Genomic DNA, 15,159 nt, shown 5'->3' on the forward strand with positions numbered 1-15,159 from the left:
ACCCCCTTGCTCTGGGGCTTTGGGACGTGTCTGTGCGGCGATGGGCAGAGGCTGGGGGCTGTGCCATGGAGCAGGGCTCTCTCTGCACCCTTTTTTGGGAGCAGAATGAATCATCACTGCTAAGGGCACCAACCCAGCACCCTCCCGGCCGTGAGCCTTTGAGCTTCATGCCTAAACTTGCTGAAATCAGTTGAGGCTCCTGCAAGGCGGGTGGCATCGCCCTGCACCTTTCCGCTGAGGAGCACCCGAACCGGTCCTGCTGCCTCTCTGGGGCTTGTCCCGCACCATCACCCTCACCCTGGCTCAGGGCATCGCTCCCGGGGAAACTGAGCTCCTCCGCACAAGGCGCTTCCCACCACAGAGCCAGCATCGCCCAGACCCTGACGGCAATAAAACACCCCCGTCTGATGAGCCACAGCCTGGGAGGGGGCAAACCCACCTGCGAAAGGAGATCATCCAGAAGGGAAAGGGGAAAACTCAGGGAAACCCCAAATGTCTGCAGCCGCAGCAGTGCCCAGTTTCTTTATTTAAATGGGTTTTCCTTGGCCTTTGGTTTTCAAGCAGCCTCATCGTATGGTGGGTGAAGGCAGAGGAGACAGGCGGTTTCTGCATGGGGCTGGTCCGAGCCCTCCTGCACACCGGGACAGCAGCAGCACAGGCATTAACGCGGAGCCTGGTCTCACCATCCACCTTCTGCCAAAGCCTTTGCCAAAACCCACATCAGGGCTAACGAACTGATCCTGCAGATTGGCCGAGCATGGGGAGCTGAGAGCTGCTCCCACCCCCTGCCAGAGGCAGGGGAGACAAAAGCATCCCAGGTCCCTGCCCCTGGAAAACTAGCAAAAGGCAAAACTCGATGGGTCTGAAAGAGCACGGAGCTGTACTTGCACTGTCATTAGTGCAGGATTTGTGCCATGCTGCATAGCCTAAACCTTCACCCTCTAGGTATCAAAAGGTGCATTTAGCACTGAAAGGACTGGAAGGTGCAAAAATGTACCAAGCAGGGAGACTCCCACTTTGCTCAGTCATATTCAGTCCTCTATTGCCCTGGTGCCTCATATTTACATGAAATCAGGATCTATTTTTCTGTCCCTGCTTCTGCCCTGGCTCTCACCTGTGGAAAGGAGATCCTCCGCCTGAGGCTGGAGTGAAGGCAGCAAACCGAGGGGGTTTGGAGGGGACAGCAGTGATGCAGTGGCTTGTGGCAAAGTGTCCGGCTGTTTTCTGAAAAAAAATCCTAAATTCTTCTTGTGGTGGATGAGACTTTCTGCGGGGTTGGCACCAGGCACAGAGCAGTCTCTCAGATAAGGGAAGATTAGACCAGCAGGTCCTGAAGATGCCGGCAAGTGCCTGTTGGCCACATCACACCCAAAAACACTGCCAAAACCAGCTTTCCTGGTGCGACTATGAATTTGTACCCACTGATACTGTGGCACGGGAGAGGACCTGTCCTCACCAGCAAGGAGGGGACACAGCTGACACAAGCCTCTTGGCAGAGCAGGGCTGCGGTGGGACCACATTTCCCTGCAGCTTACACTTGGAGATGCTCCGGCTCCCTCCAGGTTCTATGTTCAGAGGATCCCAGGTTGCTTGACTTGGTCTTTCCTATTGTTTTAAATTATTCTCTCAATTCACGGCTCAAGCACAGTCAGGCTTTGTGAACAAAATTATCACTGGCACAAACCCACCACCCCCACCCCTAAAATGGGTGTTGGGACTCCCTGAACGGGGCTGGAGATCCCCAAACCTGTTTCTAGAAGGTTTTTGGGGAAAACCCTTGAGCCATGCACAGGGTGTCTCACCCTGACCCCAGCCTCTCCCAACCCACGCGTGGAGAATGAAGTTGCACAAGGGTTGGCCAAAGGCCCTGTTCAGCTCTGGAGCTGTTACACGGGGGGGATGTTAAACTTTGGGGGCAGGGAAGCAGGCCAGGAGCTGGGAGGAACAGCAAGCAGATGCAGAGACCTCTGAAAGGCTGGTGCCCCCAGCGAGGGAAGAGAGGCTTGCAGATACAACCCATCAGACCAACCTCAGCTCCAAGGATGGGTGGTTTCCTACTGCAACCCACAGCTTCTGGAATAGAATAGTGTTAAACTCCATTATGTCTCCCAGTTATATCTGCACAGTCATAATCAGCAGAGACACAAATCCTCTTTCCAGGAGAAAAAAAACAACCTTTAAACACTTCAATTGCCACACTCACCCACACTGACTGGGTACAAACAGTTGCTTTCCAGTCCCATTATCACCATTTACTGTGTTTTCTTTCTTTCAGCTTTTTGCTGCTGTATATTTAATTCAGCCATGCACCCAGTCAGTAGAAATCACTCTCATCTATCTTCCTTCTTCCATGGCAGGGCAAGGGTGAAGAAGTTCTCACCCAGCCCTCATCTTGTGGGGCTCCTGGCTCATGCAGATGATGCTTTTGCAGGGCACTTGCTGCTGTTTTGTTTTGGGCTCCTGCCAGACGGACTCACCACCTGCGAGCTGGGATTGCTGCAGAAAAATAGAAAAGAAACCCAGCTCAAACCATTTGCTTTTCCATCTGTGCGAGGAAGTTGTTTAAATCAGCCCCAGCAGAGAGGTTTGAAGCTGAGGCCAGGATGAGTTTAGACAACTGAAGAGCTGGAGAGAGATATGGCTCTTCCTTCAACCAGACCAGAAATCACTTGAAAACACCAAAAGGAGCAAAAAGCTTTGAAACAGAGGGGCCCAGACCATGGTGTGAATACAAGGCAGTACCTGGGAAAAGGCAGCTTGAGCTGGGGATTGCTAACAGGCTCCCAGGATGGCCAGGAGCTGCAGGTGAGGGAGAGAAGAGTGGGGCAGGCAAGCAAGCAGCAATGTCCTCCCCTGTTCCTCATTAATACAGCAGTGAAACTTGATGGGTCTCCTAAATTATAATGACTTTCTTGTCATTAACTTGATTTCTTTCTGGTGACAGCAGCAGTGAATTGGTCCCAGCTGTTCTGAGCATGGGATGAGAAATTAAAAAGAATTAAACCAAGCCAAGTGCTGGAGGGGGGTTGGTGTGCAGGGGAGGGGGTGCTTTGGGTTGGGGATAACCCAAGGGCTGCTGTAATGGGGGCAGCGGGAGATGCCAGGAAGGAAGAAGTGGGGTCAGGGCTTATGTTTCTCTCTGCAAGCAGGACACTGAAAAGCAGGTGCCTGCCACTGTGGGGTCTGGCTGGGGATGGGACACCCATGAGGGTGCGGAGGCCACTGCCATGGGAGAGGACACATGGAGACTGATGGGTTGTGGGGGCTGGCCTGGCCAAGAGAGACAGCCAATCTGGGGGGATGCTTTTTGGGGTGAAGGTTGCCTGAAAGCAATTTGGACCACCAAGCCAAAAGCCTGCCTTGAGGAAAGCAAGACCTTGTCCACCACTTGCCATAAACCTGCAGCCCCCTGAGGATTTCCCCCTCCCGGGAGCATCCCCTGGCTGGGGGATGAAGGAGGGCAGCGCTGCTGAGCTTTCTGAGCCTGCACAGGCAAGTGTCAGGCAGCAAAGGGGCTTTTATCAGCCATTCCTGTGGAGGTCAGGCACGGGAGCTGAGGAAAACCAGATTTATTTCTCTGTCTTTATTTTCTGCTGCCTACTGGCAGCTCCTGCAGGCACCTGCCTGCCAGGGCATGGAGAGGGGCTTGCTTGGGGAAGCCACTCTGTCCCATCTCTGACAAATACCTGCTGGGGACCTGTGTCCTCCCCTCCTGGCAGCCCTAGGCTGATTCCTGTGTGAAATACAGCTTTTGGCCTGGCTTTTAGCCCCAGAGCCAGCTGGGACCACCCTACGTATGATGCACGCTCTGGGGGCGGGAGCGTATGTCTCACACTTGGGCTCAGCATCATTAATGTGAGGTGGTTGTTAATGCAAGACAGTCATTCTACCTGCCCAGGAAAGATGACAAGAAAGATGTGTTTGGCCAGCAGATGCCTCTCAGACAGCGTTCTCCAATATCCCACATTAAATAGACCCAAAATGAGAAGACAAACTTGCCCCGGCTGCTGTGATAAGCACAAAGAGTGATAAAACCCTGTAATTAAAGTCTGCCACTGTAATAACATTGCAGCAGAGACAGCTGGGATCTAGCCCTGAGCGCAGGTCCATGTCTTGAGTTTTTACTTGTTTTCATTGCAAACTCATTTTGGAGGGGGTGAGCCCAGGTACTGCTGGGTGCTTTGGGTTCCAGGAGTGAGGGGAAGATGCCATCTGGGCACAGTGGGCTGGAGGAGCAAGGGCTGTCATTCCCTTCCTGACTGTAATGCAGACCGGGTCCTTAGCAGAAGCTCAAAACCACCCTTGGGAACTTGTGCTCAACTTTCGCTGGTCCTAAATATATAGAAAACCAGATAAAAGTTAGCTTTTTCCAGTCTGGGCATCCCGGCCTTCATCTTCATGCTGGAATTTGTTCCACCCCAATGAAGACCGGAGAGCTGGTGCCCCCTCATCCACCACATCCCACACAGGGGACCATGGCAGACCCCTGGCACATGTATGCTGGGGGGATGCTAAGCATGCCATTTGTGGGCTGTGGGGAAGCCCTTTGCAGACTGTTGTCCTGCAGGTCAGTCTCAGGGTCCTCCACTTGTGCTCCCCAAGTCCTGGGGACCTGCTCAGGGGCCATGTGGGGGCCTTGGGCTGAGCCTGATTTCCCCCCCCAGCCCCACTGGCAATCGCAGCCAGTGGTTAGCAGTCCCCACTTCCCTGGAGCTCTGCCATCCAGCCAGCTTTAATCCACTTACTGCCATGCTAATTATGCATCACTTTCATTTCTTAAACGAAGTGTCCCCATGAACCAAATTAAGCATCACGCAGGCTCCTCTGACATCAATTCTGTCATCTTTAGCAACAACACGTCGTGATGGGAGAAGGCGTGGGCTAACCAGACAGTCTGTCTCTTGTAACCCATTGTGGTGGGGTTTTAGCCCTGCCCCAGGCAATGCCTGTGAAGGTGCCCGGTGGCTTTCATGGGCCACTTTGCCCCCGAAGTTGCCCCTGGACGTTGCTGCTAGGCTGTGGGTAAGGGCATGGTGCATTGTACCTCTGTCCTTCCCGTCACCCTGCCATGAGGACGGTGGGATTTCAGGCAGGGACGTCCTTAAATAACACACAGACCTTCACTTCTTGGACATGCCCTTTGCCTATCTAGCCCCAGTGTGTCCCCTCCCTGCATGCCCTAATGCAGGGAGAGGTGGGGTACGGGGAGCTCATCCCTTCCCTCCATGTGGCTCCAGGGCTGTTAGGTTTGCTGTGACGTGGAGAAGACCGTCCCCAGCGCAGGTGACAGTCACATCGTACCATGGCACGGAGAGCCGCGGCTGAGCTCCTCCACCCAGGCCCTTGGGGTGGGCTGTGCTCCTCACGCCGCCTCTTCCCAGCCTCCCCCTCACCTCCCCGCAGCGCCTGGCTGCCTGGAAAGCTGCTTCCTACGTGAGTCCTGGCTCTTTGGGAAGCCACCGAGGAGCTGGGCGGGAAGATGGGCTGCCTTCGGTGTGCGGCTAAAAACCGATCCCACGGGTGTCCCCGAAGAGCAGAATCAAACCCTACATATATTTCTCTCGCTGTCCGTTTGTCCTCCTGCCTACCTCTATGCTACCCTTCACCAGTCTGCAGGCACTAGGTGTTAGCTTTTCACCACCGCCACTGTCCTGGAGTACGAGGAGTAATTGAAATGTGGTTCAAAAAGCACCCTAAATCAGCGCTGAGCTCAAACCCGGCACCTCCCTGCAGTTTCCCGACATTTCCATTTCCCTGCTCCCCTCACAAAGGCTGCCATCTCAGCAGGAAAGGCTGCTGTGCCGCATCCACGGCCACGCAGCCCGAATCAGCCCCACCGCCCGGCCCCAGCCAGGGACCGCTTGCTCCCAGGCATGCAAAGGCTTTGCCAAATTTACGCTGTATGAGTTTTCCCTGTACCATGGCTGTCCAAAGGAAGCAAAAAACAACCCTTCCCTTGGCTTATTGAAGAGGGGCTGCAAAAAAATCTGCTGACACTCTGGAGCCATCTATCATGGCTCCAAATATACGAGGCAATCACTGCAAAACTTGAGTTTGGCTCCGTAAAGGAAAAAAAAAAACCCACCCCATGCCTATTGCAAACAACTACAGCACACAAAAAAAGCCTTACAAGGCTGGGGCAGCCTCATAGATGGATTGCTTTTTAATCCCCAAAGCTACGGTGATAAATCTTTTTATTGGAAGCTCTGGAGATACTGTGTCACTCATGGCGTGCGGCAGCGCAGGGGGGAAAACAGCTCCAGAAGCTGCTGGGAGACAGGGAGTCTCTTGGGAGCGGGCCTGGAAGTGATGGAGGAGGGACGGGTGCTCGCCGTGGGGGTGCTGAGCAGGCACGGAGGGGCAGGAGGGTTTCCCCGGAGCCGGGAGCGGGTGGTTAGGCAGGAACTGGCCTTTGGACAGACACTGCCGTAAATCTGGGAGGACAGACAGACAACTTTTGGGGAACGGCTCTTTGGAAACAAAACGTTTGGAGTGGAGATGGTGGCGTGAAGCCCAACCCGGCCACGTGCTCCATATTGCAGGGACAGAGAGATGCTTCCCCCAGCTCCAAAGGAAGACCCGGAGCAACAGGATCTGCACACTCCTCCCAGCTCCCGGCCCCCTAACGTCCCTCTGCTCTGTCCTCTGGGCTCCTTTGGGTCCTGAAAAGATCATTTAGTTGGTGAGAACTCCCAGGCAGTGTTTTGGGATCCTCTTTCCACCATGGCCATCCTGGAGCGCCAGTCAATCAACCCTGGCCAGTTACACAGGTGGGTGCAGCAGGAGCAACTCGCCCCATCCCTGGCTTCTGCTGCCTCCCCCCTGCAGGGCTCTTTGCTTCCACACCACCTCCCCAGCAGAAACGATCCCTCTAATTTATAGTGGGAAGGTGGCAGGGGACCAGGCTGACCCCGAGGGTGCAGGGCAATGGGGAGCATCGGTCTTGGAGCAAAGAAGCTCCTTCATTCCCTTCCCGGGGGCTGCAACGAGCCCAAGGCAGGCAGAAGCTGGCAGCCACTGCCTTTCTGGTGATGGAGAGGTGTAAAACCCTCTCCGTGAAACCGTTCTCCCCTGGGAGATCAGTTCCTTTTTTATGAGGTTTCATGCCCTGATTGCAGCTTTTACTAAAAACAATTATGGGATTAAAGGACTTGCCCAGGAGCCTTCAGTTGCAGCATCTCTCGTGAGCCCGGCTGGCATGGAGTGCCCAGGGACTTGGGGTTGTCTCCGCACGCTGTCACAAAACCCCAGCCAAGGGAGCAGAGTTTGCCTGCACATTTCCACCCAGGAGGTGCCGCTGGCCTGCTGCAGCTTTGGCAAGTCTTCGAGATGCTCTTCAGGGTAATCCCTGGCCCAGCTGGGGAGGGGGCAGAGGGAAGGGGGGGGGGGGGGGCAGCCCCCAGCATCGCCTCCTGACACGCCAGGGCCTCAGCAGCACGTTCCTTGTACCTCAGAGAGGGGAATTTGGGGTAGCCGAGGAGCATGGGGAGTCCCAGATCAGGGGATGGCAGGGCAGCTAGGGACAGAACGCTGGATGAGGGCAAAGCCTCACCTTTCTGGATGCTCTGAACTCTATTCCAGCTGTGCTGAACCCCAGGACCCCCCAAAAGAACCCCAGGGGGGGCACACTGTCCCCTGGCATTGACCAAGGAGCTCAAGCTGCTGCAGCCATATCCTCGCCCAGCCTGGCTGCTCGCGAGCAGGGCCTGCGCCCTCCCGACTCGCAGCACGAGGGACCCCGAAGCTCCACGCCAGCGGCTGTTGCTGCGTAATAAAATGCTATCGACTGCCTATTAAAAAGCCATTCCCTGGAGATTTGTGACCAGGGAAGTGGCCGGGAGAAGTGAGATGGGGCAATAACGGCCATCAAGGAGGCATCAGTCACATCCACCCATGCAGCAGTGACAAGGGGCCCCCCCCACGGCTGCCAGGGTGCTGGCCCCTGCCAGGACCATCAGCGATGGGAGCAGAGAGGGAAGGAAATAGGTGGATCTTGATGCCCTTGGCCATGCTGACACCCTCCAGAGAGGCTGCGAGCAGCTGGCAGGACCCTGAAGCGCAAAGTTACTGCAGCCCCATGCCCACCCTCACCCAGCAGCATGCAGCAGGACCCCCACAAGGGCCGAGGAAGGGCTTTGCCCATGGCAGACCCTGCTGTGGGTATGGGGGCTTGGGGGGCAGACTGGGACCAGGTCAATGGGGGCAGGAAGGAGTTTGCAAGCCCCAAATCCTGCCCGTTCTTGGTCACTGGCCTGGCCACGGCCCTCTGTGATGTGCTTAGTCGGGGCTGGAAGCAGACCAGCGGCAGCAGGCAGTGATGTCCCTGCCGGTGCTCTGCCTGGGGCTTGCTCCTCCAGCATTTCTGCTCGGGTCCCCAGACAAGCCCCGCTGGCACATCCACGCTGCCCAGAGGCACGGCCACGGGATGCTGAGCCAGGGGAGCTTCCCCAGCTGGCTGGGGGTAAACGGGCTGGGGAAGTCGTGCGAGGCAAGAGCTCAAGCTGCTCGGACTGCCCCCCGGGTGGCATTTCGGAGCCTCAGTATTTCATCCTGTGGAAGGACCTGGCGTATACCGGGAAGTCAGCAGCATCGATCTCAGACAGTAAATCGATGGGTACTTCCAGCCTGGGGGAGCGCAACCAGCCAGCCTGCGCTCCCTGGCATTTTCGTGACATTTCCTGAGCCGCGTGTCTGGGGACAGATTGATTGCCACCGCTCCAGAGGCAGCTCCCCCTCTGCAATGGCCCCAGCCCCAGCTCGGCCCAAGCAACTCGGAGACTGGGAAGAGTGCGTGCATCCCGCTCACCGCTTCCCTGCCATGCCATGCCCTGAGCCCACCTGGCCCTGCAGACCTGCTGCGGCAGCAGAGCCCACAGGCGGAGCCGGTGGGACGCCCCTGGTGCCCATCACCCTGGCACCCGTCACCCCCCAGGAGGATGGCCTGGGTCCAGAGCTGGGTCCTGGGGGATGCAACCAGGGCACAAATCAGGGCAATGGCTCTTTTTAATTCTCAGTGAGGCTCGGCCCATGCAGGGCAGGGATGGAGGAGGGCTCCCCGCATTTCCCGGGGGTGCAGGGGGCATGGCGGGCTGAGGAAGAGGAGGGCGGCACCCGTCAGATGCAGGTCGGAGAGGGAAGAGCGGGGTGTATTTGTGGAGCACAGGGACAGACATGGAGCTGTGCCTTGGCGTTGCAGGCAGCCTGGGACTCTCATTGTCCTGTATTTTCCTCTGCAGGCTCTGGCTCCGGAGGGAGTGGGGGTGCTCCTTTCCTTGCCCTCAGGGGGCTGGGGATGCGGGGCAGGAGGAAGGCTGGGAGGAAGGAGCCATACCCGCACCCTGCAGCTGGACACCGGCTGACATCACCGAAGAGGTGTGCAAGAAAATCAGGGGCACGTCGGTGCCAGAGGGCCCTGGGGAGGTCTCGAGGGAGAAGACACCCACAGACCTGTTTTTCCCCACTCCATCCCATGCAAACCTCTCCCGCCCACACAGGTCTCAGCCCGGGTGTGAGCTCCTCTCAGGGGATCCATCCAGCACGGTGTCCTGAAACAGCTCAGAGTGTCTGACACTCCTGACACCCGTACCCACAGGCTCACCCCACTGGGCTGGGAGGGATGGGATATTTGGGGGGATGGCTGGGACATTCCTGACATAGAAGCCAGCTGTCGCCACATCATGAGGGATGCTCCGGCCTTGGCCAGTCCCTGTGCTGAGCACAGCGGGTGCAACGCACCCAGGGTACAGCATGGCCACTCCTCTGTGCCCCCGGAGCAGCCAAGAAAATCAGCCTTTGCATCCCAGCGGGATGGCTCAGAGAGGCAGGGAGCCCTCCATCGCTCCTGCCCCACTCCCCACCACGGGATGGTGCCATGGTGAGATGGATGCTGGTGGTGGGGAAAGCTGGTCCCAGTCCCTCCATGTCCTCCCGCTCTTCAGCAGAGGGACGTTGCATAGGTGGTGGCCTGGCCCCCCTCCACCTCCTCCAGCTCATACTCCTCAGCGTCGGAGTGGGGCAGCCCATTGGTGCCGGGCATGGGCTCACACTCCGTGCTGCGAGTGGTGGCACGAGTGACGCTGGGCGAGTATTTCCGTGACTGCGGCGGGCGGTGGCCAGGATGGCACATCACCTCCTTGAACATCTCCCGGAAGCGGGTGGACATCAAGTTGTAGAGGATGGGGTTGGCGGCCGAGCTCAAGTAGAAGAAGACACCTGAGATGATGTGGACGTACTGGAACATGTGGAGCATGTGGCTGGTCCAGGTGGAGATGAAGCTCCAGACCAGGCGGTCAGTGTGGAAGGGGGCCCAGCAGATTCCGAACACCACCACCAGCATGACTGTGGGGAGCAGAGGAGCTGGTGTTAGTGGGGGGATGGAGCTCAACCCCCGGGGACCTCCAGTCCCTGGCCGAGCACTGCCCCGTTTCAGCTTCGGCCATAGCAAAGAACACATGAAAGAGCACAGGAGAGAGGAGAGGGAAAAGGGGAAGGGCCCCCCAGCACCTTTTTGACTTGCTGTGGAGGGGCTGGAGGTCTGGACAGGGTCTCCATCCCTCCATCTTCTGCCAGGGCTGCTCCAGGCGCTGCTGTGCCACTTGTCTCTGCTCCCCATCAGCAGGCACCCCGCTGCAGCCCCAGGGCCATGCAGTATGGCTGGGGGATGCCCCTGTGGGCATCCAGCCTCTGGGAACCCTGCCACCTTCACCAGCAAAGTCCAAGGAGCAAGAGCTATTTGCACTCTTTCCTTGTGCTCTGGTTTTGGGTTGTTTTTTTAATAACCCATCTCTGCTGATGGAAAGCAAAGGGGGTGATATATAGGCGGTCCTGGGGTTCCCTGCCCTGCCATACCCATGCCATGCTGCATCTCCATGACATGCAGGGACAGGTCCCCCTTTGTCCTCCTCCCAGCCCTGGTGCCAGGGGAAGCAGAGTTACCGCTCGTCTGGGACGCGGCAGAGAAGCAGCCCCGGCCCTGCCAATGGACTGGGCTGGGCAACCCGCCATCGCTGTGCTGTCACGGGGCCGGGAGCATGCGGAGGTCAGCATGCCGGGGTGAGATGGCTACCCAAGGGCAGCCAGCTCCTGCTGCTGGGAAGGGGGCCAGAGGCTGCGGGGATGGCACTGGGGAGGAGAGCAAGAGCGCAGAGCGGTGGGACGGAGGGACGCTCCAGCTTGGGTCAGTGCATCATTGCCCCAGGACGGTCGCAGAGGCTGTGGGGCTGGGTAGGAATGGTCCCCCTCTGGGAAATCCCACCACCACCAGCATGTGAGGTCTGCACTGGGGGACAGGGAACGAGTTCCCCCATCCCAGACTACCTCTTTTCCTTTTCTCACCCAGCACTTCCCTTGAGGAGGGGAGGTCTCGTGGCTGGGAGGGAGCTGGTACAAGCAATCCTCATCGCTGGACTGGAGCCACCAAATCTGCCTCTGCCCCAACACCCCACAAGCAAGCCCCGCAGCCTCCCTCCAGGATGACCCAGCCTCAGTCCTCCGGACTGGCCGTGCCTCAGTTTCCCCCCAGCACCCTCCCAACACAACCTTAAGAGATACCCCCTGGCTCTGCCCATTGCCAGCATCAGACTCCCCAGCATGAGACTCACACAGCATCTTCGTGACCTGCCTCCTCTTGACTTTCTTCTGCCCTTTGACATTGTGGCAGTCGCGGCCGCCAGACTTGGCTCCCAAGGCCTCCAGCATCTTTTCTTTCTTGAGCTGCAGGCCAATGAGCAGGTAGAGAATGCTGATGGTCCCCATGGGCAGGAAGAAGAAGACAATGGTGGTGATCTGGATGATGAGGTTGTAGGTCAAGCGTGGCTTCACCAGGGTACAGATCTCCGAATCAGGCACCCGCCCCCGGCCAGGCACGTAGAGAGGCTGCAGCCCATGGAGGCTGGTGTTGGGGATGGAGCAGATGACCGACAAGACCCAGATGATGACAATGACCCTCTTGGCATGGTTCCTGGTCACCACGTACTTGGCCTTGAGGGGGTGCACCACAGCAATGTAGCGCTCCACGCTCAGGGCCGTGACATTGAGGATGGAGGCGAAGCAGACGGCCTCAAAGAGCAGCGTCTTGAAATAGCAGCCGCTGGCGCCCAGCAGGAAGGGGTAGTTGCTCCACATGTCGTACAGCTCCAGCGGCATCCCCAGCAGCAGCACCAGCAGGTCGGACACAGCCAGGCTGAACAAGTAGTAGTTGGTAGGCGTCCTCATGAACCGGTGCCGGAGGATGACGATGCAGGTGAGCGTGTTGCCCACAGCCCCCACCACAAAGATCAGGAGGTAGATGACACAGACAGGGACAAAGAAGCTGGACCGCCGAGGTCCCAGGTACTTATCCCGCAGCTGCTCCTCTGTCAGGTTGGCATCCCTGGGGTCCAACAAGGTCTCTGGGTGAGTCCTGTTGCAGAGATCGGGGCTGATGGGCTCCACGGGAAAGTCTCGCTGGGGCAGGAGGAACTCGGGGCCAGAGCAGTTGACGTACGGATTCATGGCTGCAGAGAGATGGGGAGGTTTGTGGGATGCTTTCCCAATGCTTCTGCTGCCCCCACTCTCTCTCTGCCCCCACTCCCCATTGGTGCCAGGGTGTCAGGGTGATGCTGATCACCATGGCTCTGCACCCTCACCACCATCCTGCCACAGCCACATTTCCTTTGGGAAACCACCCAAAATCTCCTCCAAACCTCCCTCCAGGGTTCCCAAGCACTCCTTGCCCCATTTCCCATCCACAAACAACCCTGGCAGGTGCCCAGCCCACCTTGGCCCCTTCACCCTATTGTTGAGGGGATCTTAGCAGGGCTGTTGCCTCTCCCTGCTCCTGAAGCAGAGCAGGATAGATCCCCAAAGCCAGCCCTAAAAATCAATCCCAACTCCAATTCCACCAGCCGTGCAGAGGGGCTGATGAGGTGACCATAAAATATCCACGGGGAAAAATGGATCTTCCTCCCTAAGAAGGACTTACGGTTTGTCAAGAAGCTCCAGACGAAGGCTGAGGTCCCACCACTCCTGCGTCGGACGGGGTCGGGCTGGGGATGGAGCGTGGGAGGGGATGGAGACTTCACTGCCTTAAGAGGCAGGCTAATGAAATCCTGCCGCTGCTCTCCCCTTGGAGCTCAGCTCGGAGAAGCTGCCTGCCCTTATCCACCTTCACTCTCTCGTCCTCTGTCAGCAGAGAGGCTGGTGGGCAAGCTGAGCAAGTACCAGGGGCTTCCTCTCCCACAGCTGGGCAAGCAAAGCCCGTTGCTGAGACCCTACCCCTGCCAGGAGCTGGCTCCTCGTTTGCAAGGCAGCACTGCCAAAAAGATGCTCTTCAGACAGAGAGAGGAAATACGTTAAAGTAATAAACTCCATTGACTCTAAGAAAGTCCCGGGGGAGGGCGGCGTGGCTGTCTCCAGCCTCACCAGCAGCCTTCGCAACGCAGGGATTTGCCATTTGCGTGGCCTCTGTGGTGAGTAAGGCATCGATCAACCCCGCTGCCGTTCTGACACCGCCAGGCGCGGGGGCCCCCGCGGCACCTAGTTATCCGGGCTCATCGGGGGGAGATGCAGATGGACCCAGTGGCTTCCTGGGGTCTCCTCACTTCCAGATGTGCAACTCCTGGGTCACACGAATCACTCCCCCATGGAGCAGGTGGCTCCAGCCAGCTCTGTCACACTTCAGTCCAAGGAACTTGCTGCGCTGGCAGTGTCACCCCTCACTCTGCGCAGGGCTCTGCTCCCTCCCTGTGCCCAGTGTCTGTCTGTCTGTCTGGGCTCCTGCCTGTCCTCTGGCACCCTGTCCTGCTGATAACACCCCCGCCGCAGGGCAACGCTCCTGCTCCGTAGCTGCGTGCAGACCCACGCACACATGCACACACACATGCACGCACGTATCTGCACACACACCCATGCACACGCACACCCACATATACACTCACGCGTTCCTGCGCCCCACGGACGAGCGGCAGGGCTGCGTGTCCCCGCTCCTCTCTCCTCCAACACGTGCTTTACCGGACCGAGCCCAGCCTGGAGCCGGCGGAACCCACGGGCGTCCGCTCCCGCCCCCGAGCCCGCATCCCGCGGGCGGCCCCTCCTCACCGCCCCGGCCCGCCCCGGCTGCCCGCCCCGGGCTCCGCCGCTGCCCCCCGCTCCTGCCTGCGGAGAAGCAGGGCTCACGGCGGCGGGGCGGGAGTTCCCGGCTCCGCCACGACCGGGCTGTCCAGGACCCCCCCCCCGGAGGTGCGGAGAAGGTGGCGGGAGGGTGGGGGGTGTCGGGCGTATGAGGGTGACACCGCGGGGGGGGGCTGTGCCTGGCGGGAAGGGGGTCAGGGTAAGGGGGGACGTGGCTGCGCATCGCTCCGCCGCTCCGTGTGACGGCAGAGGGCACTGCCACCCCGCGGGACGGGCAGGCACCCGTGGGCACCGGTACACGCAGCGGTCCCTTAATTTCCTCAGAGGGTGGCAGGGCCCAGGGGGTCGGCGTCGCCCCCCGGCGTTGACGCTCTGAAGGGCTCTGGCATCCCAGGGACCCCCCTCCATTCAGCCTGTCCCAACACCATCCTCACCGTGCGCGGAGGTGTTCGGCTGAGCCGGGTGAGATGGAGCTGGAGGAGCCTCCGGTGGGGCTGGACTCTAGCAGGCAGGACAGGCATCTTGGAGAAGGAGCCTGGAGAGACCTTCTGGGAGAGAGAGACCTGCCTCCGGCCCCGCGCCCACCCGGGCTGAGTCCCAACACTGCTCGCTGCACCACTGAGCCCAGCATCTGTGGCCAGGCTGAGAGGAGCTGCCTGCATCCAGTGGTGTCCAGCAAAAGGATGCTGCCCCTGGGGTCCTGCACCCCAAATCCTCCCCCTGATGCCAGAGTACATAGCAGATGGGAACACTCACCCCCCTTCCCTCCCATGGCCCAAGGGGGAAACTGAGGCGCCAAGTTCCCAGTGGTGCCCTGTGTCTCAGGAGGCTCAGTGCCCCCAGGAGCGCTCTGCCTCACCACTGTCGCGGAGGGAAGCAAACAGAGCCTGGTTGCAACCAGAGGTGGTCAACAGTATGTGGGTAGGTGCAAATGTCCCCAGGGCCACCAGGCACAGCCTGCCACTGGGGCAGAGCACCCAGCACAGCCCCTGCTCGGGAGCCACCCATATGGACCACGCACCCTGGCACACTGCTCCAGAGCACCGATGG

General features: G+C 58.8%; 1 protein-coding gene across 1 annotated transcript; it reads right to left on the reverse strand.

Annotated features, from left to right (window-relative positions):
• Positions 1 to 8,985: 8,985 nt before the first annotated feature.
• On the reverse strand, positions 8,986 to 13,281 carry NMUR1 (neuromedin U receptor 1). The gene is made up of 3 exons (XM_010310080.2): positions 12,962 to 13,281; positions 11,601 to 12,494; positions 8,986 to 10,338 (listed from the first exon to the last, which is right to left on the reverse strand). The coding sequence occupies exons 2-3, from the start codon at positions 12,490 to 12,492 to the stop codon at positions 9,935 to 9,937; spliced, it is 1,296 nt and encodes a 431-aa protein (XP_010308382.2). The 5' UTR covers positions 12,493 to 12,494; positions 12,962 to 13,281; the 3' UTR covers positions 8,986 to 9,934.
• Positions 13,282 to 15,159: the final 1,878 nt, after the last annotated feature.

The sequence above is a fragment of the Balearica regulorum genome, chromosome 9, assembly GCF_011004875.1.
Source record: "Balearica regulorum gibbericeps isolate bBalReg1 chromosome 9, bBalReg1.pri, whole genome shotgun sequence".
NCBI classification, from domain to species: domain Eukaryota; kingdom Metazoa; phylum Chordata; class Aves; order Gruiformes; family Gruidae; genus Balearica; species Balearica regulorum.

Excerpts from the sequence above, each read along its gene's own strand:
- NMUR1 (XM_010310080.2), bottom strand. The coding sequence starts at position 12,492 with ATGAATCCGTACGTCAACTGCTCTGGCCCCGAGTTCCTCCTGCCCCAG. Across the intron at positions 10,339-11,600 it reads GCAGGTCACGAAGATGCTGT|TCATGCTGGTGGTGGTGTTC; the intron begins GTGAGTCTCATG and ends TGCTCCCCACAG.